Raw genomic sequence first — 27,452 nt, forward strand, 5'->3', positions numbered from 1 at the left:
ACTAGCCACATCCACCAGTGATGGGCTCCTACGGAAATGGTCAGGAACGCAGTTCCGGTAGCAAAATTTGGAGCTCCACCCCAGAGCACCCAATTTGCACTGAAAGATGTTGAAACTAAATGCATAAGCCACGCCCACAGTGTGGTAGTAAAAATTTAGGTAGCCCATCACTGACATCCAACCCTGGCCACACCCACCCTAGCCACACCCACTCCAGCCACAACCTCCCCCAAGGTCAAACACAATCCTGATGCAGCCCTCAGTGAAATCAAGTGTTATACCCCTGCTCTAAAGCTATTCATTTCATACTTAACATTCAACATTTTCAGTTGTTTAGCAGCTTTTAGATCTGCTCTTTCTTCAGTTCAAAATTTAGAGACTAGGTTCACCAACCTATAATTTGTATCTATGTTTACAATAAGCCTATTTATTTGCTAAGATCAAGTACTGACTATGTTATTTTTCTTTTCTATGATTATATGTATCTATCTGCCTGTGAATTTGCCTGTAACTTTGGTTATTCCTCTTTATTTGTCAAGCTGTTATTCCACAACTCATTTCCTGTGCACATCCCACATGTATTTAGAAAGACAGAATATTTTCAAAGTGAATTGGTGGAAATGCAATTCTACCATATTGTACATTCTAGTCTGATAGCACATCTTCCTTTCATGTCTGTCCTTTATCCTGTTGCAACTAAATAAGAACTAAGAATCTGCTAACATGTTCTCAGGGAGATATGTCCCTTGGCAAAAATAATTGAAAAAATACATAAAATAATGTTTAAAAGTGCAATTATTCAGAATTAATAAATAGCTCAGCCCTTCTATAATCATAATAATACATGCAAGTTGTACTCACGGATACATTTTGGTGAAGGTGACCATCCATTTTTTGTGCATTCAATCACCTTTTCCCCATTATCATTTTCAAGAATAAATCCACTATCACACCGAATTCGAATTAGATCCCCATCATAGTATATAGTTCTTCGAGATCGGAAATAACCATTCGATATTCCTGGAGGGTTACATCTAATTTCTAGAGAAAATATATCATAATTTATATTTTAAAAATCTGTGCATCTTTGGATTATGGGACTTGCTTTACAATAGCACAGAAAACAAGCACTATTATATTTCATAGCACCATGAGACTATTTTAATCAGTAATAATGCCTATTCATGGTCATTATTAGTCTTCGGAGAGGGGCGGCATGCAAATCTAATAATAAATAAAATAAATTAATTTCAAACCTCCTGTTAATATCTAAAATATACTGTAAAATTAGCCATCATGATCGAAAGTACTTTATGTTTCCTTGTATTTATTTGGAAGATCATTAATAAATTCAGCAAGTTGCTATAATTATTCAGCCCCTTTAATTTAGTGTTGAATAGAAATATAAAGCTACAATCTGATACTCTCATGTTTTCTGTCTCCAGAGAGCTCGCAAGATTTAACATTGATATCCACCAAGACTGTCAGACATCTGAGGCCAGAAGTACATTCGGAGCAGTAGAGAAGTAAACAGTCGGCAAAGCCAGGGCTGCAAATGCAAATTCTATGACAATGGTGACCACACATGTCTGCCCAACATGTGGCAGAACATTTCGTGCCCTTATTATGCTATTGCTATTGACATTGTTGGTAAATCTAAAAGACCAGATTGTTGATAGATTGTCCAGGAGGGAAAAAAAATGTAATTGATGAGACTTGATACCAATTTCATGATATGTAATTAATCAATCTGTTCTTCCTAGGACTGCCCTGGAAATGCCAGCTGTTCTAGAATTCAATACACTGCATGTTCACAGTATAATCTTGTTCTGTCATATTACAATTGTAGAGGTTGCGCTGGCTACCAATGTTCCTCTGAATGCAATCCAAGGAGCTGCTCACTAACTTTAAAGCTGGATATTTATTTTATTATTTCGATTTCTAGGCTGCCCTTCTCCGGAGACTCCAGAGATTCAGGGTGATATGGTTCAACAATGGGTTGTCTATGATATTGAAGTTTTCAAATAGCCACTGTTTGTCCAGTTTGGATGGCAAGATAATATTCACTAAGTATCCCTAACGGGTGAAATTCAATCATCTTGGCCCACCTCTGCTGAAGTGGTAAGGATTATTTGAATTGGTTTGCCAAACCAAACTGATTCAAATCTCCATTCCTGCAAGCTGCATAGAAACATAGAAGATTGATGGCAGAAAAAGACCTCATGGTCCATATAGTCTGCCCTTATACTATTTTCTGTATTTTATCTTAGGATGGATATATGTTTATCCCAGGCATGTTTAAATTCAGTTACTGTGGATTTAGCAACCACGTCTGCTGAAAGTTTGTTCCAAGCATCTACTACTTTTTCAGAAAAATAAGCCTTTGCACATTGCTGGCTGGGTTTTACCAACTCGTTGGCTTGAGGGGCTTTGGCAGCAAAGCAAGTGACCAGCTGTGCTTGCTCTCTCGATGATCAGAGAAACAGCCAAAGCCGCTGGAACAACCGTACCACAGTAAAAGCCACTTGGGTTGACCCACTTGACAAAAGAGGTTGCACCAATGCTTCTCCGGCACTGCTATCATCCTGTTCGGCTCTCCACCAATGTTCACTCTAACTTTTTTTCGGTATGGGCAGAAAAGTATAATGTCTGAGTGGCACATTTTCATGCCTGGGCGTGGATCGGTTAGAAACAAAAGGGGGTCACATGACCTCAGGACAAACAGCAACTGTCATAAATATGAAATGGCAGCAAAGTTTTGATCCTGCCATCATCAGGCTGCTCCAAAGGTCCTAACTGTGAAAAAGGCGCATAAGTCACTTTTTTCAGGGTCATTGCGACTTTGAACACTCAGTAAATTAACCAATATAAGTCAAGGACAACCTGCCTTCCCCTCTAGATGTTTTCTGTGGAGCTTCAAAAAGGACTGCTGATCTGCTTCTAAAAGAGTGCACTGGTCAGACAGAATCCTCAACTCCTGCTCTGACCCTAATGGAGGCCAAAGTTTCTATCTCCTGAGTAACATGGTTATTAAGTGAGTTCTGCCTCACTTTACCACCTTTCTTGCCAGAGTTGTTAAGTGAATCCTTCCAGTTGCTTGCCAGAAGATCACATAACCCTGGGACATTGCCACCTTCATAACTATGTTGTCAAGTGTCCAAAGTTTGATCCAATAAGCCTTTTATTTTTCTAACAAAGCCTTTCCTTCCTAGAAGGAAGAATAGAAAGGATAAAATGGAAAAGGGGATTAAAAAGGGATACAAAAAAATTAAAAAGGGCTTGGTTCAAAGTTCTGCTCAGATTAAATAAATTGGAGTTTAAAAGGGGTTGATTAAGCTTGGAGTATTGTTTTGTTTGCTATTTTTTAGCTTTAATTATTTTTTATATTTGGATATATGAATTGCTGATCTGTTTTAATAAAGTTAGAAGTATAATAAGATATGTAGTAGGTGATACTGATTTGGATTAATGCATAAATTGAATTGAATTTAGAATTGTTGGGGAGATTAACGATATTAATGATTTTTAATTGATTGAAAATAGAGAATATTTAGAAATGTTTCCCTTTTTTTCTTTTCTCAAATTGACTGAAATGTAAGATTAATAATGAAGCAAGAAATGTAGATAAGTATTAATTGGCTAAATGTTATATGGGATGAAATAGTTTTTACATTTTGGATTAGGTAAATGTACTATTTAGAGGGGGCGAAGACGTCTGAAATTTGTATATTTTTATGTTTTGTTTTTAATTTTCTTTTGTTAACATCTGATTGGTTATACAAGGTTTTCTTGGTTTATAGAAAAATGTATAAAGAAAGAAGGAAGCACTTTGGCATAATGGTTAATAAGTTAGAAATATAATTAGTGTTGTACTTTTTGAAGGAACATTAATGAGGGAATTAAATGAAAAGAAAATGTATGTAACTGGATGACAAAATTAGAAAAAAAACTTTTGCAACTTTTTTAATGATTGATATTAGTTGCTAACAAAATACTGCATTTTATTCATGGAAAATTAGATGGTACACTGTATTGTTTGAATGTATGTTGAGAGAAAAAATAAAAAAAATTACACCCCCCCCTCAAAAAATATTTCCTTCCTCTGTCCCTCCATTCATTTTCATTCTTCCTCCCTCCCTCCCTCCCTCCCTCCCTTCCTTCCTTCTTTGTTCCCTCCATTTCTCCTTCCTTCCTCACCACTTGTCTCTTTCCCTCCCTCTTTTCCTTTTTCTTTCTTTCTCTCCACTTCTCTCCTCTCTCTTTTCCCTCTTTTCTTTCTCTTTATCATTCTTTCCCTCCAGGTATCTCTTTTTCTCTCAGTCTCTGTCTGTTGCTCTCTCTCTCTCTCTCTCTCTCTCTCTTGCTCTCTGTCTGTTGCTCTCTCTCTCTCTCATCCCCACCCTCCCTATCCTCTCTATCTCTGCCTCTATAATCTATCATCCCTCAATCTCTCTCTCTCTCTTTCTCTCTCTTTCTCTTCCTTTCTGTTAGCCCACTCAGTTGCTCAAAAAGTGGCTGACCCATATTTTGCCTTTTCCTCTGCTGCAGCCTCTGCTGGCTCAATAGGGAGTAGCGACTCAATCACCCCCAATGGACAATTGGTGGCAATACCCCACCATGATCGGCTATTCCGAAAGCCATCTTTTCTCTCCTCGCAGCACTGCAGGATGCACAGATCTTGGTCCGTTGGGTGACTTTGCCCCCAGGACAAAGTGAAGGTTGCAATTTTCATCTCTCTCTCTCTCACACACACCTCCTCACTCATTATCCTCTCTATCTCTGTCTCTATCATCTATCATCCCTCACTATCCTATCTCTCTCTCTCTTATTTATTTATTTATTTATTATTTAGATTTGTATGCTGCCCCTCTCCGAAGACTTGGGGCGGCTCACAACAAGATAGAACAAATCATAAATAATCAGAAAACTTTAAAATTTATAGAAGATTTAAAAGCACCCCATATACTAACAGACGCACACACAAACATACCATGCATAAATTAAACATGCCTGGGGGAGGTGTTTCAATTCCCCCATGCCTGACGGCAGAGGTGGGTTTTAAGGAGTTTACGGAAGGCAGGGAGAGTAGGGGCAGTTCTAATCTCTGGCGGGAGTTGGTTCCAGAGAGTCAGTGCCGCCACAGAGAAGGCTCTTCCCCTGGGGCCCGCCAACCGACATTGTTTAGTTGACGGGACCCAGAGAAGGCCCACTCTGTGGGACCTAATCGGTCGCTGGGATTTGTGGGGCAGGAGGCGGTCTCGGAGATATTCTGGTCCAGTGCCATGAAGGGCTTTAAAGGTCATAACCAACACTTTGAATTGTGACCGGAAATTGATCGGCAGTCAATGCAGACTGCGGAGTGATGGTGAAACATGGGCATACCTAGGTAAGCCCATGACTGCTCTCGCAGCTGCATTCTGCACAATCTCAAGTTTCCGAACACTTTTCAAAGGTAGCCCCATGTAGAGAGCATTACAGTAGTCGAACCTCGAGGTGATGAGGGCATGAGTGACTGTGAGCAATGAGTCCCGGTCCAGAGAGGGCCGCAACTGGTGCACCAGGCGAACCTGGGCAAACGCCCCCCTCGCCACAGCTGAAAGATGGTTCTCTAATGTGAGCTGTGGATCGAGGAGGACGCCCAAGTTGCGGACCCTCTTCGAGGGGGTCAATAATCCCCCCCAGGGTAATGGACAGACAGATGGAATTGTCCTTGGGAGGCAAAACCCACAGCCACTCCGTTTTATCCGGGTTGAGTTTGAGTCTGTTGACACCCATCCAGGCCCCAACAGCCTCCAGGCACTGGCACATCACTTCCACTGCTTCATTGACTGGGCATGGGGTGGAGATGTAAAGCTGGGTATCATCAGTGTACTGATGATACCTCACCCCATGTCCTTGTATGATCTCACCCAGCGGTTTCATGTAGATATTAAATAGCAGGGGGGAGAGGACCGACCCCTGAGGCACCCCACAAGGGAGAGACCTCGGAGCCGACCTCTGGCCCCCCACTAACACCGACTGCGATCGGCCAGAGAGGTAGGAGGAGAACCACTGAAAAACAGTGCCTCCCACCCCCAACCCCTCCAGCCGGTGCAGAAGGATACCATGGTTGATGGTATCGAAAGCCGCTGAGAGGTCAAGGAGCACCAGGACAGAGGATGAACCCCTGTCCCGGGCCCGCCAGAGATCATCCATCAACGCGACCAAAGCAGTTTCCGTGCTGTAACCGGGACTGAAACCCGACTGCTGGGGACCAAGATAATCGGCTTCTTCCAAGGACCGTTGGAACTGGAGTGCCACCACCTTCTCAACAACCTTCCCCATAAAGGGAAGGTTGGAGACTCGACGATAGTTATTAAGTATGGCTGGGTCCAGGGAAGGCTTCTTGAGGAGGGGGCGCACGAGCGCTTCTTTATAGAGTGTTGGAAAAACTCCCCTCCCCAAGGAAGTGTTGGTAATCTCCTGGACCCAGCTCCGTGTCACCTCCCTGCTGGCCGAAACCAACCAGGAGGGACACGGATCCAGTAAACAGGTGGAGGAACTCACAGCTCCAATGGCCTTGTCCACTTCATCAGGTGTCACCAGATCAAACTCTTCCCAGACAGGTGGACAAGTACGTGCCCGAGTCACCTCGACTGACTCGTTGTCAGTCGACTCTGTTTTCCAATTGGAGTCGAGATCAGCCCGGATCTGAGCGACTTTATCAGCGAAAAATGTGTTAAAATCCTCGGCACTGCTCTGTAAGGGCTCCCCAACTCCCCCCTGGTTAAGAAGGGAGCGGGTCACCCTAAACAGAGCGGCCGGGCGGGATTCCGCTGATGCAATTAAGGCGGCATGGTACGCGCATCTTGCCGCCTTGAGCGCCACTTTGTAAGTCTTAATAAAAGCTCTTACAAGTGTTCGATCAGATTCAGACCTACTCTTCCTCCATCGCTTCTCTAGACGTCTCTTTTGGCGTTTCAACTCCCGGAGCTCCTCGTTGAACCATGGAGCTCTACGGGGTCTAGCACCATGGAGAGGTCGCAAAGGAGCAATCCGGTCAAGAGCCTCTGCTTCAGCCTTGTTCCAGGCCTCCGCAAGAGACTCCGCCGAACTGTGGACAAGTGCCTCTGGAATAACCCCAAGCGCCGTCTGAAAGCCCTCTGGGTCCATCAGGCGTCTAGGGCGGAACATCTTAATTGGTTCCGCCTCCCTGCGGGGAAGGATTGGAGCCAGGAAGTCAAGCCGTAGTAGGAAATGGTCTGACCATGACAAAAGCAATGGTTCTAAGCCTCTTAGTCTCAGACCATTACTCAATTGCTTGGAAGGGAATACCATGTCAGGTGCGTGCCCTCCCTCGTGAGTCGGACCCTGTACTACTTGAGTCAGGTCCATGGCTGTCATGGTGGCCATGAACTCCTGTGCCAACCCAGAGGTTTCGCCAAGTGACGGCAGGTTGAAGTCCCCCAGGACAATAAGTCCGGGGAACTCCACCACCAATCCGGCTACCTCCTCAAGTAGCACAGGCAGGGCTTTTGACACGCAGCTGGGAGGCAGGTACGTGAGAAATAAGCCCACCTGAACCCCTAAGTCCAACTTCATCAAGAGAGACTCACAACCCGCAATTTCTGGAGCAATGAGTCTACGTAGGCAAAGGCTCTCCCTGGCTATAATAGCCACTCCTCCCCCCCTTCCCTGGGGTCGAGGTTGATGCCATATCTGAAACCCAGCTGGGCAGATTTCAGAGAGAGGAACACCTCCCTCTGGGCCCAGCCAGGTTTCAGTAATACATGCCAGGTCGGCCTCCTCATCCAGGATCAGATCCCGGATGAGGAGAGCTTTATTTACCACCGACCTGACATTGAGCAGCAGAAACCTGAGCCCAGGGCTCTTGCTTTCTCTCTCTCTCTTTCTCTCTCTTCCTTTCTTCTCTCTCTCCCTCTCTCTCTCTCTGTCGGTGGCAGGCACCTTTGCTGCCTTTCTCACCTGTTTCCAAGGCTGCAGAGGCAGAAGCAGAGTGTGCTCAGTCACTCCATTGGTGGCACTGGGGTGAACGCCAGGCCGGGATGGAGCCATCTCTCTGCACTGGGCCAGCTGCTGCTGGGAAGGAGCGGATAGGTTTTTCTGCCCAGCGCAAATACCATTCCACCTGCCTCAAAGCATGGGCTCGGAGGAGGATGGGGGATAATGCCTCGGCCACGCTTCCCTTGCCTTCCCCCGCCTTTGCCATCGCAGCTAGTGAGCCCTCCTGCATTGGTGGCTCAGCCCCATGGCGGTGGCCATGGGAAGGTGTCAAGCTGGGAGCGAGGGGCAAGCAAGAGTGGAAGAGGAAGTGAGCAAATAAAAGGAAAGAAAGAAAGAAAAATAAAAAGGGGGGGAGAAAGGCGGAAAGGGGCGCCGGCTATGTTAATCGATGGTTGCCGGAGGCTAAGGGCACGAAGAGCAAAAAGTTGTGAGACTGGAAGCTGAGCTTCCTTCTTCATGGCTTCCAAGTTTTTCTGGCTACCGGCGATAGAATCTGCCAGGGGGGAAGAGGTTTCCAATTCCAGCGCAGAGGTCTCAAATTGAGACCTCTGCACTGGAATTGGAAACTGCTACACGGAGGTTTAAAACCTCCTGTGCTATAGCACACCGTGCAGCTTAGGGGGAACATTGCTCTCCACCCAGATGTCATTACATCTCATGCGCTGACCAGAAGAGGCACACAGAAGCATAGTGAGTGCACATGCGCACTCACATCTCCAAGCTGGTAGTAAAGGTAAATGCATTTTGCTCTAGTCCCTAACTATCAATTAGGTCAAGGAATGATTATCAAGTCTTCTGCTTGTAGCTCCCCTCCTCTAGGACAACCATCCTAAGATGACGATCTCTCCTTGTCTGCAAGTAACTGTACAGCTACAAAAACGTGTGTATAAGTGTGCATATTTTGTTATTTGATTCTTATTTTTATATCTGTGAGTTGCCCAGAATCCACAAGGATTAACCTGATAGAGAAATGCCATAAATGCATAAACAAATACTGTATCTCCATTATGTTTTTCTGGTGCCTATGGTGAAATCACTGCTAGATTTGAAATATGTTCCTTGTTAGACATCTTCTAATCTAGTCTTCGGAGAGGGGCGGCATACAAATCGAATAAATAATAATAATAATAATAATAATAATAATAATAATAATAATAATAATAGTCCCAAAATCAAAAGTAAAGCAATATTCTCTAGCACTAACTAAAAAAAAATTATTATATTCATGTTGGAGCTGGAATCTCTATTGGTGCTAATATTTAGATTTTGGTATGATAATAGTTTATAAATTCTTTAAAAATAGAAACGTATTTAGCTCAGCTATGGAGTTTGTTGCCAGAAAAAACAAATACTGTACCATTCAATGATATAAATGGTATTGCCATACATACTTATTATCCAGCACTGTCTTTTTTGGAAAAACTCTCAAGGATGCAGTTTGCTGTTTTTACACTAACTTAGCCATGGTTTATAAAATTAAATTCTTTGAGTCACCTTTGCATTTAGGAATCACTGGTGGCGTCCCATCACAATGGATTTTAGAAATTGATTGGGAAGTATCTGCTTCAAGCACGTATCCTGTTCTACAGGTCAATTCAATAGAATAACCACGTTGTACAAATGCATTGTCAGATGTATTCATTCCATCCTTAACTTCTATCTTCCGGCTTTCCAGTTCAGCCATTGGAATCATACAGGGCTCTAAGATGAAAAAGAAAGTAAATTGTTAAGAGAAGGTAGTCAGCGTCCAAATGCATCATATTATTCTGTTGCAAAGGTCTAATAATACCGGTAAAATTTAGCTTTCATCTACTAGCCAGTTCACATCAGATATATAACTAAAATCATATAAATCATCTTTATGCAAGAGAGAAAGAAAGCAGGGAATAGATACTAATGATTAGAAATGTTCATAAAAATTAGACGAAGACTTTCTTTTCTGCTTACCAAGACAAATGGGCACCTTTGTCCAGTTCCCATTGTCACAAAAAGATATGTTCTGGCCTTCCATGGCATAATAGTTTTGGCATCTGAATTCTACTGAAGAGCCAGATCTGTATTGCTTTTCAGATAAAGAAATAATGTCGCCATTCTCAATCCTCGGTGGACCGTTGCACTTTTCCCCTTGTTCTATTAAATATGAAAACATAAATTGTAAAACTTTGGTCATACTCCAAACTGAAGCTTTGAGATTACCTATCAGTATTTCCTGATAGATTACAAAATACATCAATAAAACTATTTTAATAAGCATCCATTCACATTTTATGTGTTTATAGTATTTTTAAAATAGATACAGAAAAAAGAGACAATATACATGTATTGAACAACTGAAGTAATGGCCTACACAAGCAGGTGAAAAAGTAAACAAATTAGCAATTCTTCCTCTAAGAATTAACACATTAAACTGATATAAACCAACTAAATATACTGCAAATTATATATGTATCACGATTACACACAAACATAATCTGGTTCTTAAATATAAATCTATGACAAAAGTATAGGGCATTATTTACTTTCTTAACAAATAGCCTTTTCCAAAATTGATAATTATCTTTTCTTTAATTCAATACTTGATATTTAAATAGTAGTAGTTTTCCAAATTCTTTTGGATATTCCACATATATGATACAGTAGTAGTAGTAGTAGTAATAATAATAATAATAATAATAATAATAATAATAATAATAATAATAATAATTTATTAGATTTGTATGCCGCCCCTCTCCGAAGACTCAGGGCGGCTCACAACAAACGATAAAACAATATGCACAAATCTAATATTAAGAAAACACTAAAAACCGTATCATAATTAAAAACCAAGCAGCACATACATACCAAACATAAATTATAATAAGCCTGGGGGAAAGATGTCTCAAATCCTCCATGCCTGGCGGTATAAGTGGGTCTTAAGTAGTTTACAGAAGACAAGGAGGGTGGGAACAGTTCTAATCTCCGGGGGGAGTTGATTCCAGAGCCACCACAGAGAAGGCTCTTCCCCTTGGGCCCACCAGACGACATTGTTTAGTCGACGGGACCCGGAGAAGGCCAACTCTGTGGGACCTTATTGGCCGCTGGGATTCGTGCGGTAGCAGGCGGTTCTGGAGGTATTCTGGTCCAATGCCATGTAGGGCTTTAAAGTTCATGACCAACACTTTGAATTGTGACTGGAAACTGATCGGCAGCCAATGCAGGCCACGGAGTGTTGTAGATACGTGGGCGAATCTGGGAAGCCCCACGATGGCTCTCGCGGATGCGTTCTGCACGATCTGAACAACAATAACAATAACAATAACAATAACAATAACAATAACAATAACAATAACAATAACAATAACAATAACAATAACAATAACAATAACAATAACAATAACAATAACAATAACAATAACAATAACAATAACAATAACAATAACAATAACAATAACAATAACAATAACAATAACAATAACAATAACAATAACAATAACAATAACAATAACAATAACAATAACAATCATCATCATCATCATCATCATCATCATCCTCCTCACTGATGGGTACACCTTGTTGTGGTAGTGGGGCTTGTGTGCTTCAATGAAGCTGAGAGCTGTGCTGGGCAGCCATTGACAAATGAGCTAAAGGAACAAAACAAACAAAGCTTACAAATCAAAAAGTGGCAGAAATTCTCAATGTCAGAGAATCGCACAATCATGAAGTGTTATTACAACTTGGAGCCTGAAAAACGTGGATATCAAACACGGATGTACCAATTATGGAAACAAGAACATGCAGACTGAAAAATGACGGAACTTCGACTGGCCGATCAGCGACGACTCATAATCAGGAACCAAATGTTCAGTGAAGTCAAATTAGAAGAAATACAAAAAATTTGTAAAATAGAAATACCAAAATCTGATCTGGCACCAGTAGAATCTCCAATAAGAGCTGGAGTCACTGCACAACTGGAACCTGATGAAAACTTGGAAAGACAGCAAGAAGCTACAGATGAGACACTTGGCACTGTAACTCCAAGGCAGCAAGAACTGAAGGACCAAATACTTGCTCATGCAGGGTCCAAGGCAGAGCAAAAGAGACTGCCAGCCTTAAAAAAACATAAGCAAGAAACGACTTGCAACTGTCAATGTAACTTCAATTGAACAATTGAATCAGCTTGCCTATAGTACAGCTGTGATAATAACTGAAAAACTAGGGTTACTGCAATAGAAACCAAAATGGAAAATCCAACTAGAAATGAAAATCAAAAGCTTGAGATCAGATGCAAGTAACTTGAAGAACATTAAGGAGCAGAAACTGAGCAATCAGAAGATCAAAGACTATTTGACAAAAAAGTACTGGCTTAGTACAAGAAAGATCGAGAAAGCTCTGGAAATTGTAAAGCAGCAGATAACAGCGACAGCCAGAAAAATTGATATGAAGCTAGGATCACCCAGTACAGGCAGAATCAAACATTTCAATTCAACCAGAGGCAGTTCTACCAGAACCTGCATCAGCAAACAGATAAGAAAATTGAAAAGCCAGAGGTGAAAATAACAACAAAGTTCTGGAAAGATCTCTGGGAGGTCGAAAAGGGTTATAACAAAACTGCTGGGTGGATAAAGGAGTTTGAGAAAAAATTCTCAAAGAGCAATATGCAGCAGCTAGAAATAACACCTGAAATGATTGCAAAAAGAGTGATCAGGTGCATGGTTTTTGGCTGAAATACCTGACCTGCCTGCATGCAAAAATGGCCGAATTGTTCAACAAAATGCTGCAGACAGGAAATATCAGTGAATGGCTTACAACTGGCAGAACATATTAAATACAGAAAGACGCAGCGAAAGGAGCCATACCAGGAAACTACAGGCCAATAACATGTTTGCCGACCATGCTCAAACTTCTGACAGGTATCATAGCTGACAGAATTCAGGACTACCTAGAAGAACATGACATCATGCCAGTGGAGCAAAAGGGCAATAAAAGACGAAGCAGAGGTATGAAAGACCAGCTCCTAATTGATAAAATGATTATGGAAAATTGTAAGAACAGGAAAACAAACCTATACATGACCTGGACTGACTACAAGAAACCCTTTGACTCATTGCCCCACAGCTGGATCTTAAAATGCCTGGAAGTCATTGGAGTCAATGAAAACATCATGAAATTCATAGAACAGGCGATGAAATATTGGAAGACTGAGCTTTTTGTTGGGAATGAAAGCTATGGACTGATCAACATCAGAAGGGGCATCTTCCAGGGGGACTCTTTGTCCCCAATGCTATTCATCATCGCTATAATCCTGCTGTCACTTATCCTACAAAAAACAAACCTAGGCTACCAAACTGCTAGGAATTCACCAAAAATTTCACACCTGCTGTATATGGATAACCTGAAGTTGTACAGAAAATCAGAAACTGAGATACAGTCACTAACTAACACTGTGCGAATCTTTAGCAATGACATCAGCATGGCGTTTGGCCTGGATAAATGTGCCACAGTGGCACTGAAAAAGGGGGAAATCACGGAAAGTGAAGGCATTGAAATGTCAAATGTTCAAACCATCAAGTGCCACCAGCCAGAAACCTACAGATACTTGGGCATCTTGCAAATGGATAATATCAAGCATGGTCATGTGAAAACTGTGATCAGCAAAGAGTACATCCAGAGGACCAGAAAAATTTTGAAGAGCAAACTGAATGGTGGCAACACTATTAAGGCTATAAATACTTGGGCCATACGTGTCATTAGATATACAGCTGGCATAATGAACTGGACTCAAGCAGAGCTGGACAACTTGGACAGATAAACCAGAAAATTAATGATGATCCATCATGCACTACACCCTCGCAGTGACGTTGACAGGCTGTATTTACCAAGGAAAATAGGTGGCAGAGGACTTTTGCAAGTGAAGCAGACAGTGGAAGAAGAGAATCATGCATTAGCTGACTATGTGAAGGAGAGCAAAGAGTCAGCGTTGATGGAGGTCAACAATAGGATCTTCTCAAGGTGAAGTAAACCAAGGACCAGTATAGAAAAACTGTAACTCAATGTCGTATGGGCAGTTGGCGGAACAAAGCATTGCATGGCCAGTTCTTGGAGAAGATTGAAGGCAAAGTGGATAAAGAAAAGACCTGGTCATGGATTACAAGTGGAACACTCAAAAAGGAGACAGAAGGACTAATACTGGTGGCACAAGAACAGTGGCAAAGAACTGTTGGAATTATAAGCCCAAAAAAGTGGTCGAAAATGAACAAGCAAAACTACTGTGGGACTTCTGACTTCAGACTGACCGAATGCTGAAGCATAACACACCAGACATCCTGATTGTGGAGAAAAGGAAAGTATGGATCATCGACATCGCAATCCCAGGGAGCAGCAGAATTGAGGAGAAGCAGCTAGAGAAATTAGTGAAATACGAAGATCTAAAAATCGAGCTGCAACGACTCTGGCATAAGTCATTGAAAGTGGTCACACTGGTACTTGGCACGCTGGGCGCAGTGCCAAAGGATCTCAGCGGACATTTGAAAACCATCGGAATTGACAAAATATCCATCTGTCAATTGCAAAAGGCCGCTTTACTGGGATCGGCAAACATCATTCGCTGCTACATCACACAGTCCTAGGTGCTTGGGAAGGGCCTGACTGGTGATGAAATACAAAATCCAGCATAGTGATCTCGTTTGCTATGTTGTATTGACATACCAATAACAACAACAACAACAACAACAACAATAATAATAATAATAATAATAATAATAATAATAATAATAATTTATTAGATTTGTATGTAGTTCCACAAAAATGGTTAGTAGGCTTGTCTAGTCCAATCTAAAACATATTCTGGGCATAGTAAAGTATACTCTCTATTTGTAGGTTGATGTAAACATCAAATGCCCTCCATGTTAAATTACTGTATATCATTTTCCCTTTTTATAATGTTTAATTAAAAATTTGCAAAACACATTAAAAGGAAGGAAGGAAGGAAAGAAGGAAGGGAGGAATGAAGGAAGCAAGCAAGGAAGGAAAACAAAAGTGCAGAAAGAAAGAAGAGAAAAAAGATATGCTCCTTTGCAGTACATTTATAAAATTTACAAAATTCACTCTTGGGCTATGTTGTGGTTAGCTCTGGCCCTGCTCCTGCCCCAAGGAGTGTGGATGTGGGGGAGACATCCACATGCTGCAGGCCTGTTTTGCCCCCGGTGGAATCTGCTATTGTAGCAGAAACACAGATGTTTGATGCCAATAAGGGAGCAGAGACCACGAGAAGATTGAGATTGCCAGGTTTATTTGGTGCATGCATCAGGTTCAGAAGATATAAAAGCAATGTCTGAACAATGTGGATTGCTTTTCAGGGCTCTTTATACATTTCCAAAGGAGTACAAAAAACACACAGTATCAGCCAATCAGATACTAGTTGTCAACGTTTCCTTATACAGAAAGTAAAAAGAGGTTATACAATGTAGAAGATACAGAATGTACAGCAAAGAGGCACTTGCGGGTAGATTGTGGGTTCCTGCAGAAGCTATGTGCCTTCAAAGCTTTGCTCTCTTCCTGAGTACATTTCGTGGTTACGCGTTCAAGCAGTAGCTGCACCCCAATCGGGCACAGAGGAAGTACAGGTGTGAAAACGGAAAAGCTTAGCCCTGTTGTCGGCACTTAGAAAATGTCAAGTTTATAGCAGATATATGCAGGACAAATGTCATATATCAAAAAGTGCATAATCCTGGCAAGAAATGCAGTACAAAATGAAAATACAGATATCAAGGCATAGCCCAGCTTCCTCACTATGAAGGCTCCTCTGACCAAGAAGACATGAGTGACAGGGAGGAGGAGAGTGTGGCAGACAGCTCAGAAGGAGATCAATTATCTAGCTCCTCCTTGGATTCAGAACAAGAGTTAATGATACAGCCACGCATGAGGAGAGCGATGCATAGGCAACAACAACTGAGAGATTATTATCAAAGAAAATGAGGCCACCTGTGGTTGGGTGGGGCTGTGGTAATTAGTGAGGCTGCTATAAATAGCAGCCTGTGGATTTGGCCATTGTGGATGATTATCTGATCATTGTGTTTCATGACTGCTTTACTGACTTTGACCTTTTGAGTGCTGATTTTTCCCCGCTTGGAAACTAAACCAGAGCAAAGTGTGTTTCACTTTGTGAAAGAAGAAGGACTGTGAATTGCCTCACAGCTGCAAGCTAAGTATCACAGAACTGATAAGGGACTTGTACAAATTACCAGTTTGTTTGGAAACCAGTGCTCTTTGCTATACCAAAAGAGGGCTTAGTTTAAATGAATTTTCATTATAAAGAACATTGTTTTGAATTTTCAAACGTGTGTGTGTCTGAAATTTGTACCTGTGAATTTTTGGGAGGTGTGTACCAGAGAGCCCGACAGAACAGGCTATAATTACAAAAAATTGAATCATTACATAATTTTTTATTATTAATATGTGATGTTGTTTTGAAATATTTATATCTGAACTGAATAGAATAGAACTGAAATAGAACTAATAATGTAACTGAAAATCTGAAAATGTTTTAGGGTTCCACCAACAAATCAAGAGACAATGACAGTTCTGAAAAATATTTATTTAATTCTTATGAACTATTTTTTTTGTTGGCTACAAAATTACCATAGGAATCAGAAAATTAAACCTCTTCAGGCAAAGAATAATAATAATGTGTCTTTCATGACCCAAATAAACTGGAATCAATACTTGCAGAATTATTAAATACAGTCATATTCCTAGCCAGCTTAATATTACTATAAGTATAAGATATTATCCAACCAATATCAAACAAAAGACATTTTGCATGTAAAATATGGTTTTCCCCCAATGATGTGATATCAACATGTCTTTAAACAATCTTTATCCTTTTTCAAACAAATTTCTAGCTACCAATTTTAATTTTAAAAAATCCTCCCATTTTACAGCCCACTAATTCCTTAATTTTGGATATACTCAGAGCAACTGGATGCAGCTGAGGGTTTATTGGTCAAATGCCCTTCCTGATGCTACATGGAGTTTGCAGCTTATATTTTTTTGCGACCCAGAAGAGAAACATACCTAGAGCCTTAGATTTTGGATTGAGTTTAAGGTCAATACAATTATTTAGAGAAATGGCAGAACAACCTTCTCCAAACAGCTTTAGATGGAGTTTGTAATATATTAATTATCAGTGAAGGGCTGCTCTTCTTACCTGCTACCAGAGCTCCCTTGGAGACCATCACAGGCATGTGCACACTCGTCAGTGCAAGATTTGGCTTCTCTGCATGTGCAGCAAGCCAAATCTCACACAAGGATGTGTGTGAGAGTGAGATTTCAGCTGTTTTCACTTATATTTTTGCTTCCATGCATGCACAGAAGCAGAAAATTGGTGAAAATAGCCAAAATCTCACTCTTATGTGCATTCTCGTGCAAGATTAGGCTTGTTGCGCATGCCTAGAAGGAAAATCTCACACAGGGGTATGTTGGGGGGTACGCAGCTGTGCATGCATCCAGGATTTTCCTACTGGAGCTGCACACCTGGAAGTACCAGCTGCTGCCCGTCACTGATTATGATATGTTAATTATTTTAATTAGTTACAATCCTAGAAGAATCCATCATATTACAACATGCTTACCAGAGATACATAATGGCAACTCCATGTGACCGTCAGCACATTTTCTGACTGATGGAGCCACAAGCACATATCCTTCATTGCATTGAAATTGAAGATTTTGGTTACTTGGAATAATCTTTTTTCTTCTTTGGCCTCCAAACACAAACAGATTTTTTGTTGCTAGTTGTTGTCTTGTGATATGGCATGGTGCTAAAAAAAAGAAAGTAAGATAGGTATTTTTTATTTTATTTTTATTCAAAAGATTAAAATAAAAAATACAAAGGAAAACTTTTAATAAAAACAACATTAGGGCATATTATCCCCTCCCCCATTGAATATTGCCAAATATATTGCAGCAATAACTCCCCCTCTTGCAAAACAAATCCAAAATGTATAAACTTCTACATCTTTTTGCAATCTAATTTGACCTGTCATATACTATCTCTTTGAAGAAAAAATGGTTAACAGATTAAGCAATAGCAAAGTTCAAGGCCCTCTATTAATGATCTGTTATTGTATTTTACCCATACATTGTCTACAACAGTTTTTATATACCACAAATCAACACAATCATTACGCCTACCGTCCCCTGTCCTAATGTTTCTTTCTTACTAGTATCATGTATATAAACATGGTTATATATTTGTATACTACCAATACATACTCAAACAAATAAACAAATAAACAAATAAACAAATAAACAAATAAACAAATAAACAAATAAACAAATAAACAAATAAACAAATAAACAAATAAACAAATAAACAAATAAACAAATAAACAAATAAACAAATAAACAAATAAACAAATAAACAAATAAACAATTTTTTATTTTTTATTTAAAGTTTTTTTTAAAAAAATGATTATAATTACAAATACATTTTGAGAACAGTGTGCTGTTTGGGTCACACCTTTTTATATACATAATTCATTTTACATCATATTTCTGTTTTCCAATTTCCACCATAAAATTTTATTTCCATATTTTATTTATCTCTTATTTTCCTCTTAATACATACACAATATCATCAATTGCTCCTTATTTATAAACTCTTAAAATAATGTCAATTATTTTCTTTTTTCCTTTATTACTGAATATATTTTCCAAATTCCCCACCCACTTTTAACATTTCCACTTTGGGTTTTGTTTTAAGACATTTCTCAGTTATACCAATTTGTTTTTTCATTCCATCTGCTGTTCTGATTTACAATAAACTTCATCATTTTACAAGGCTCCTGATCTCCCATGTCTCTCTCCTCTTCTGACTCAGACATTACCATCATTGGGTTTTCTATAGTTTCTGGAGGTTCGTCAGGTTTCTCAGGTTCCAATTCTCCCTCACTCTCACTCTGACTCAGTTGTCACGAACACTGGCCTAGGGTACCAACATTGGCCTAGGTGACCTGGTTCATCCTCCTCAGAATCTGTGACTAACTAACCTGGTCATGGACCACTCGCAACAAATATAATATCATACATTTTATATTTCAAATCTTACATATGATATACTAATATTAATACTGTTCTGGTTTCTGCTAGAACTTTAGTTATTGAAAATAACGCTTACTGAATGCAGTATTTCATAAACAAAGAAACTCCATTTTTATTCTCTTCACTTCCATATTCAAAAATGCAATACAGACTGGCACATTATTTTCTCCCGTTATCTCTCCTAATTACATTCCACATACATTCCTTCATGCCTCCTCCTGTCTCCTGAAATTCATGAATTTACAGCATGATTCAAAAACAGCAGGAATGACTGCAATATAACACAGAATAAACTTACTCACTCCAGAGCCAAACTGAAACACATTTCATTTTAGAACTACAACATTGAAACTCTGCCCTTCTTCCCCACTGGCCTCCTGACGTAACTAATACATCATTCCAGTATTAAACCCATTCTTCCCCTTAATATCTTTTTCCTAACACCTGTTCCTTGCGTTTTTGGACCCTTCTGAATTGAGGATTAACGCAGCGAATGTCTGTTTCTTCCTCACTAGATTCTGGACTCATAGCAACATCCTGTTGCTGGCCTCCCACCTGTTCTAATACCTGTAACCCAGGGCCTACCACTAATTCATAAACACTATCTGTATCAGAGTCCTCAAGCTCTTCATTATCCTCCAACTGACCAGGAGTATGTACAACAAATACAATTCCTCTAAGTGTATAAATTTTGTCATATTTTCCTTCCTCCTTTCCATTAACCTTCCCCTCTTTGACCATTTTCTTTTGTTCTCTCAAAAAATCCACCTTTAATTAATTTTCTCCCTTTCCTCTGTTCTTTTACTGTCTTCTTTTACTTTTTTACCTTGTACCTTTTATTCTGATTCTTTTCCCTTCCTGTCAGACTTGCTTTTGAATAATTTCCCAACAATTTCTAAACTCTTCTCATTCTTTCTCTTTTTGGCCTTTGTTTGCTTCTGTTTTGAAGGGTGCTTCCTTCAATCTGCTCTTTTTGTGTTGCTGTAAAGCCCAGTAAAATCATGTGCTTGTATTTCTTTTGATTCATTCTTTTTAAGGGAACTTCCCTCTATCTACTCTTTTAGTATTATTATAAGGTCATCTACCTGTGATTTGTCCTAATTTCTTTCCCCTTCAAAATGACTTTGTTTTTCTTTTAACACTTCCTCACTTTGTCAGGCTGAAGACATTTTAGTTGGGGTCTTTTGCCTGCCACACTATTTTAAAATGTATTTATTTGCTGTGGGATTTTAGGAGGGGGAATTCCATGAGGGCTCTCTGCATGTAGCCATAACAAATTATTTCTAGATAGTCAAGGTCATCCTTTGTCTTTGCACTTCTGTACCTGCATGGAAGGAGATGAGTATTCCTGCCAAGTTGGCAGTTGAAGATTGGTTAACGTAATGGACTTGGGGATCTGGGGGCAAGGGCTTAAATTTTCAACTGGGTGGAGAAATGAAGAAATCCCATTGAATTTCTATCGAGATGTAAAATTAAGCCCAGTTATTCAGTATTCCACATAAGTGAGCATGAGCTTCCCATGCCATGTAATTATATTCACTGATTTGCTTGCTTATTCAACAATTTAGATCAATTTATTTTTTCCAGCTTTCAATTAAAAATATCTGACACCAGAAAAATGTGTGGCTTTAGAATAGAGGGAAAATTTTGATCCAAATCCAAGCTAATTCTCAAAGAATTTGGCAGCTGCAATTTTTCTCCTATTGGAAGATTTTTACATTTTCTCCCAGGTCTACACTAGTCAAAGAAAGCATAATGGCTCACCCAAGCATTTTGGTGGCTGAGGTGTCCATTCTTGTCCCCGACACTGAATCCATTCAGGTCCTTCCAAGACATAGCCAGGGTAGCAACTGTATTGCACTTGGTCATTTTCCAGATACTTGGCTTTTCCAGTGGTTACAATTTCCCCAAAATCAATGTCATCTGGTTCTTCGCATACTGAAATTATATATACATAAAATTATCTTACTTGCTTAGACAAGTTCACTGTTCCTATTATCATATTTTTCCATCTATAAGACACCACCATGTATAGGACCCCCCCCCCCCCATTTTTCCTGGCCAAAATTCAAAGTTCAATATTTTAAACATTAAATAGAAGACATTTATTTTGCAGAGTAAGTCATTCACTTACCGGTACTGGCATTTTTGTTTGTTTTGTTTTCTGACACTTTTTAAGGGCTCAGAATGCTCCAATATTGCCACTCTCTGTCACATCTGGGTGCTGGCTACATGCTCTCTGCAGGACCAGGGATGTCAGTTACATAAGGCCAGGGGGGCGTACTGCCCAGATGGGGGGTGGAACACTCCCTGTCGCATCTGGGTGCTGGCTACATGCTCTCTGCAGGACCAGGGATGTCAGTTACATAAGGCCAGGGGGGCGTACTGCCCAGATGGGGGGTGGAACACTCCCTGTCACATCTGGGTGCTGGCTACATGCTCTCTACAGGACCAGGGATGTCAGTTACATAAGGCCAGGGGGGGCTACTGCCCAGATGGGGGATGGAACACTCCCTGTCGCATCTGGGTGTTGGCTACATGCTCTCTACAGGACAAGGGATGTCAGTTACATAAGGTCAGGGGGGGCTACTGCCCAGATGGGAGATGGAACACTCCCTGTCGCATCTGGGTGCTGGCTACATACTCTCTACAGGACCAGGGATGTCAGTTACATAAGGCCAGGGGGGGCTACTGCCCAGATGGGGGATGGAACACTCCCTGTCACATCTGGGTGCTGGCTACATGCTCTCTACAGGACCAGGGATGTCAGTTACATAAGGCCAGGGGGGGCTACTGCCCAGACCAGGGGTGGGGTGGAACACAGTGGGGTAGCGAAAATGGAGCTCTACCCCAGAGCACCCAATTTGCACTGAAAGATGTTAAAAGAAAATGCAGGGTTCTCTGCATAAGCCACGCACACAGTGTGGTAGTAAAAATCTTGGTAGCCCTTCACTGCATAAGGCTCATGATTGGAGGAAACCTGTTAGCTTGTCTCTGCAATTGGAAGTTTCACTCATGAGGCTAGTTATCAGCAATTTCACAACCACAATTCTCCTCTCAGCCCCCCCATGTATAAGATGCCCCTCCATTTTTAGGTAAATATTTTAAAGAAAAAGTATCATCTTATATATGGAAAAATACAGTAACTCTCATGAACTTCTCATGAACTGTGAGATAAGAAGCTTCCTGTTCTAAACCAAGTTAGATAATCATGTCCCAGTTTTGTCTTAATTGGAAAGTAATACCTGCTGTGCACTTAATCCTCACTACAGATAGTCCTTGATTTAGTGATTGTTTGAGGTTTCTAGGAATTTACCTAAGGCGGTGGTTATGACCTAGATTTGAAGTTTCAACAATCATCTTTCACCATGGTCACATGAATATACCTTAGTGCTGGACAACTGGGCTACATTTGTGATCATTTACAGCATTCCTGGTTACACAACTTTGTTTTCCAACAATTTTGCCCCCAAACTAGGGGTGAAATTTTTCAGGTTCTGACAGGTTCTGGAGAACTGGTAGCTGAAACTTTGAGTAGTTCAGAGAACCAGCAAATACCACCTCTGGCTTGCCCCAGAGTGGGGTGGGAATTGAATTTTTGCAGTATCCTTCCCCTGCCCTGCCCACCAAACCACGCCCACAGAACCGCTAGGGAAAATTTTTGAATTTCACTTCTGCCCCAAACCAGTATTTACTTCCAGTTCCTAGCAAAACTGCATTAATTGTGAACCATTGGATCACTTAACAACTCAACAAATCCATGGATTTGTTTAACGTCCATGGAAATTCATTTATGGCCACAACAAAAATGGTTGTAAAAAATCTGGTCAGTCATGTGACCGATCCCCTTTAGAACTCTAACACGTTGTAACCATGATGAACAGAATCCAAATGGCTCATAACTCAAGGACTACATATAATATGTAACCTTCCCTTTCGGATGTCTAACCTGAGCAATGCTGGGTATGGGAAACAATGTAGTTTATTAACCAATTGATTAAAAAGAAGAAACAAGAAAGCTCAGCACTAGCAACTTGCTGGCAACCATCCAAAACAGTGATAAATAAATGACTGGCTCAAAGTTTTGATTGGTATGAATAAAAGCAAAGGCAGTCATAGCTACTGTGTGTTGTAAAGTGAATATTATCTTCCCTGTCTTCTCCTAAAGATTATTCTTACCATGAATTCAGATATTTTCGCATTTAGCATATACCACTTCATTGTACTTTTAGAGCCCTCTCTAACCAGTTTATAGAATCGGCATATTGTTCCCAACAATATGGGTCCTCATTTTACCCACCTCAGAAGGATGGAAGGCTGAGTCAACCTTGAGCTGGTAGTAAGATTTGAACTGCTGAACTACAGCTAGCAGTTAGCTGAAGTAGCCTTCAGTGCTGCACTCTAACCATTGCACCACCCCGGTTCAATTAATAAATATTTATTAATTGATTTTATTTTTATCCTAATGTAAACCTAATTGAGACGCATCTCTAATATTTGAAACTTCTGGTTTCAAATATTAGAGACTCATCTCTTTTACATAAAATGTTACAGAAGCTGCAGAGAGGATCCCTGCATGATCTGATGGAATTACTATGTGCTGTAGTGGGGGTTAATAGACGTCATCATAAAAACAATCACCTCATCTATAGGGAAATCTAGAGAAAAAAATAATCTAGTCTATTTAACAACTTCTTGTGGACTTGGGGCAAAGTATAGATAGCTGCAGTTCTGACATCATGTACACATGTTATTCTACATATACATAGAAAAAAATTGTTAGAAAGGATGAACAGAGGAGGCATAGATTGGAGGTAGTGACAGCAGACAGCTCTTTATTCAGCAACTATGTACAATCCAGCAAAGGTTCTGTCTGACAGCTAGCCCTTTAATAGGGAGCTGTCAGACAATTCAGCCAATCAGCACTCAGGATTTTTCCTGCTAGAATGGAGAACCTGACTGAAGCCTATGTGCTTCAGTCCTAATATCTAACAGAAAGCTTCAGCAGGGTTTATTACTAGGAAAAGTATATTTCTGTAATCTCTAATTTTAGTACATTAGCATCTGAATGGTTGAATGATGTGGAAATGTATTCAATAAATATATTCCATTTTTACGCTTGTCCATTTCAACATTTAAGGATTGTTTTTGCTTATAAGTAAAATAAGCCATTAAACAAAATACTTCAATGAAATAAAATAGTAAACTTTTATATCTGTTTTAAAGTAGCATTATTAGACGTGATAGTCACTTCGTTATTATGGTGTCAAGTTATTTATTAACTGAGGGAAAGGGGGCAGGGCTAATGTCATAGCAACGTAACGGATTTTGGGGGGCTCCTGAAGAAACGTCAAATCTCTGCTGATTTGGGGTCTTTACTGTCCTAAACTGTGCTGGAGGAACAGTGGATAAAGAGACACGAGCCAACGTGAACAGGGAAAAGGCAATTTCCTTGGAGAGTTGACTGAAGACTCAGAAACTAACAGCTGAGGAAAGCAGCCATTGTGGGCTGCTACAAAGCCAGGGTGGCCACACTGAAAGAAGCAGGAAGAAGAAAATGTGGATTGTCGGGGTGTGAAGATTGCTTTGATCCAAGTACTGTGCAGGAATGGCGAGTAAACAAGGGGATGACACGGGTGATTGACCAATTTATAGATAAAAGGAAACTTTAAAATGAGACTGTAAGAGAGCCTGGAGTGGAAATTAACAGCTAAGTGGCAACTGGGAGTACTGCAAAGGAGTGGGGGGGGGGGGACTGGAGATTATAATATTTAAAGCCCAAAAGAATTGTGATTGTTACAATTGGATTTGGTGAAAATAAAGAAAATAATTTTAAAAAGAATAAAGAGTAAGAAGAAAACATTTTATATTTTGATTTAAAGTATTTTGAGAAGTTTTAACGGAAAGCTGATCTATGTATATGGGGAATTGGAGGATGCCATCTGCTGGTGGAAAGAAAACATTATAATAATTTAGTGGAAGACAAAGGAGAAAAATGATATGCAGCTGTGGATTGACCTCGCTTACAGAAAAATATTTTGGAAACTGAAAATCTTCAAGGAGTGATTGCTTTGAACTGTAGAATTTTGTCTTGTCTAAAGTCAAGTCAAGTTCTACATTAGTGGAAGGTAATAAAGCTTTGACTTTAGATAAATAAAGCTTTGATTAGAATTTAAGGGCTTGTAGTGATACTGTTTGTATAAAAATAAAATGAGTAAAGATAAAAAATAAGGGAAATAAAAATTATGCTTGAAATTAAAAGAAGAGATGGGATAACATCTTGTTCACAATAAAGTTATGAAGAAAAGGAGAAAGAAGATGAACATTGAAAAAAAGAATTATAACATTAAATAAAACTGAAAGAAATGAGGATGATTAATATCGTTAATGTAAGTTATAGTATTAAATCTACTTGTTTTTAGTAATATATTGAAAAATTAATTGTAGATGGTAAATAACTGAAAGTAATATTGGAAAGAATGAAGGAGGGCAGGAGATTGGAGGGAAGTAGGGGAGAGGAGAAAGGCCGAAAAAAGAAGAAAGGATGAAGGAAGAAGGAGGTAGAGAGGAAAAGAAGAGAGGGAAAGAAAAGGAAGATATTTTAATGGTGAAGGAGAGAAAGGAGGAGGAGAGGAAGAGGGATGTAGAAATGGAGAGGAGGAAGGGAAAAAGAAAGGACAGATGGTTTTGAGTGTAAAACCTGGGAAAATATGATAAATATGAGAAAATAAACAGAAAAATAATCCTTTTTTGGTTGATTTGATGGCTGTATGATTAATATTAAAATGAAAGCTATTAAAAAGGTTAAAATATTATTAAATGAATATAATTAAATTTGAAAGTATAATATTAGATGTATGTATGTATAAGCATTCTCACAAAACATTGTTTAAATTGAAAATGGAATTTTTGTATTATAAAATAAAATAAAAATTTTCTTATGAGAAAAAAAGTTATTTAAAAAAGTTATCTCCCCAAACAGGTGTAAATTTTCAATACTGATGAAAAGTATTCTTGCTTTTTACTAATCAGTTGCTGGAAACTTTTGCCTATGATAAGGGGATTTTAATTATGAGCATATGACATTGTTAAAAGAATCTAGCATTGCAAATTTCAAGAAAGCTTTACATGAAAAATAGAACTCTTTGCTTTTGATAAAAATTCCTTTAATGACTGCAGCAGTAACTGTTTCCTTTAGCAACCCTTGATTTCTCTTCTTCTTAACTTACCATTTTGAGAATAGTAGCCTGGCAAGAGAATAAAAGCAGCAACTAGGAGCAGCCAGTTCTTCATAGTTCTTCAGGTAATGTCTGAACCACTGCTCAGCAGTTTCATTATTTCAGCTGATTTTTCCCAGCTACTACGTCATTTCCTCATTTTTGTTTATTGGTTCCTTTTTGTTGATGAAGAGGAAATATTATCTAAATAAGAATATGGTCTTGGCAATTAAGAGAGGACTCCAGAAGAAATTTGGGAACTTTGTGTTGCAATGTTATACAAACAAGTCAAGCAATACTTCAGCTTTTCCGGCAGTGACTCCAAATCTTCAAAAGAAAAAAAAAGATCACTTATGTTCCAGGATTGATAAATTTAAAAGGTCTTCACTTGCAAATTATTAGACATGAGTTTTATGAAAAATTATTCTCACTGCAAACTCTTTTCTTATTTTTTCAAGACTTAGCAGTATCGGCTGACAACAAGTCAGTTGAGGTGACTGGGGCTAAACGTCTTTGTCCATCAGTCTGGGGGGAGTTTGACTTGGTGACACCTGATGAAGTGGACAAGGCCATTGGAGCTGTGAGTTCCGCCACCTGTTTGCTGGATCCGTGTCCCTCTTGGTTAGTTTCGGCCAGTTGAGAGGTGACACGGAGCTGGGTCCAGGAGATTGTCAACGCCTCCTTGGGGAGGGGGTCCTTTCCAGCCCTTTATAAGGAGGCACTTGTGCGCCCCCTCCTCAAGAAGCCTTCCCTGGACCCAGCTGTGTTTAATAACTACTGTCCAGTCTCCAACCTTCCCTTTATGGGGAAGGTTGTTGAGAAGATGGTGCCACTCCAACTCCAGTGGTCCTTGGAAGAAGCCGATTATCTAGGTCCTCAACAGTCTGGATTCAGGCCCGGCTACAGCATGGAAACTGCTCTGGTCATGTTGATGGATGATCTCTGGTGGGCCTAGGACAGGGGCTTGTCCTCTGTCCTGGTGCTTTTTGATCTCTCAGCGGCTTTCGATACCATTGACCATGGTATCCTTCTGCGCCGGCTGGAGGGGTTGGGAGTGGGAGGCACTGTTCTTCAGTGGTTCTCCTCCTACCTCTCCGGTCAGTCGCAGTCAGTGTTAGTGGTGGGTCAGAGGTCGACCCGTAGGTCCCTCCC

General features: G+C 40.1%; 1 protein-coding gene across 1 annotated transcript in view; it reads right to left on the reverse strand.

Moving 5' to 3' along the window:
• The window catches only part of LOC139155879 (coagulation factor XIII B chain-like), a 46,926-nt gene extending 20,486 nt beyond the window's left edge, over nucleotides 1-26,440 (reverse strand). Inside the window, exons 1-6 of the mRNA XM_070731222.1 lie at nucleotides 26,313-26,440; nucleotides 20,848-21,021; nucleotides 17,613-17,801; nucleotides 9,952-10,134; nucleotides 9,499-9,705; nucleotides 862-1,041 (exon numbers count right to left, since the gene is read on the reverse strand). Coding sequence (XP_070587323.1) covers nucleotides 862-1,041; nucleotides 9,499-9,705; nucleotides 9,952-10,134; nucleotides 17,613-17,801; nucleotides 20,848-21,021; nucleotides 26,313-26,376 — 997 coding nt within the window. The 5' untranslated portion in view covers nucleotides 26,377-26,440. The remainder of the gene's footprint in view (nucleotides 1-861; nucleotides 1,042-9,498; nucleotides 9,706-9,951; nucleotides 10,135-17,612; nucleotides 17,802-20,847; nucleotides 21,022-26,312) is intronic.
• Nucleotides 26,441-27,452: the final 1,012 nt, after the last annotated feature.

This window comes from Erythrolamprus reginae, unplaced genomic scaffold (assembly GCF_031021105.1).
Source record: "Erythrolamprus reginae isolate rEryReg1 unplaced genomic scaffold, rEryReg1.hap1 H_8, whole genome shotgun sequence".
NCBI lineage: Eukaryota > Metazoa > Chordata > Lepidosauria > Squamata > Dipsadidae > Erythrolamprus > Erythrolamprus reginae.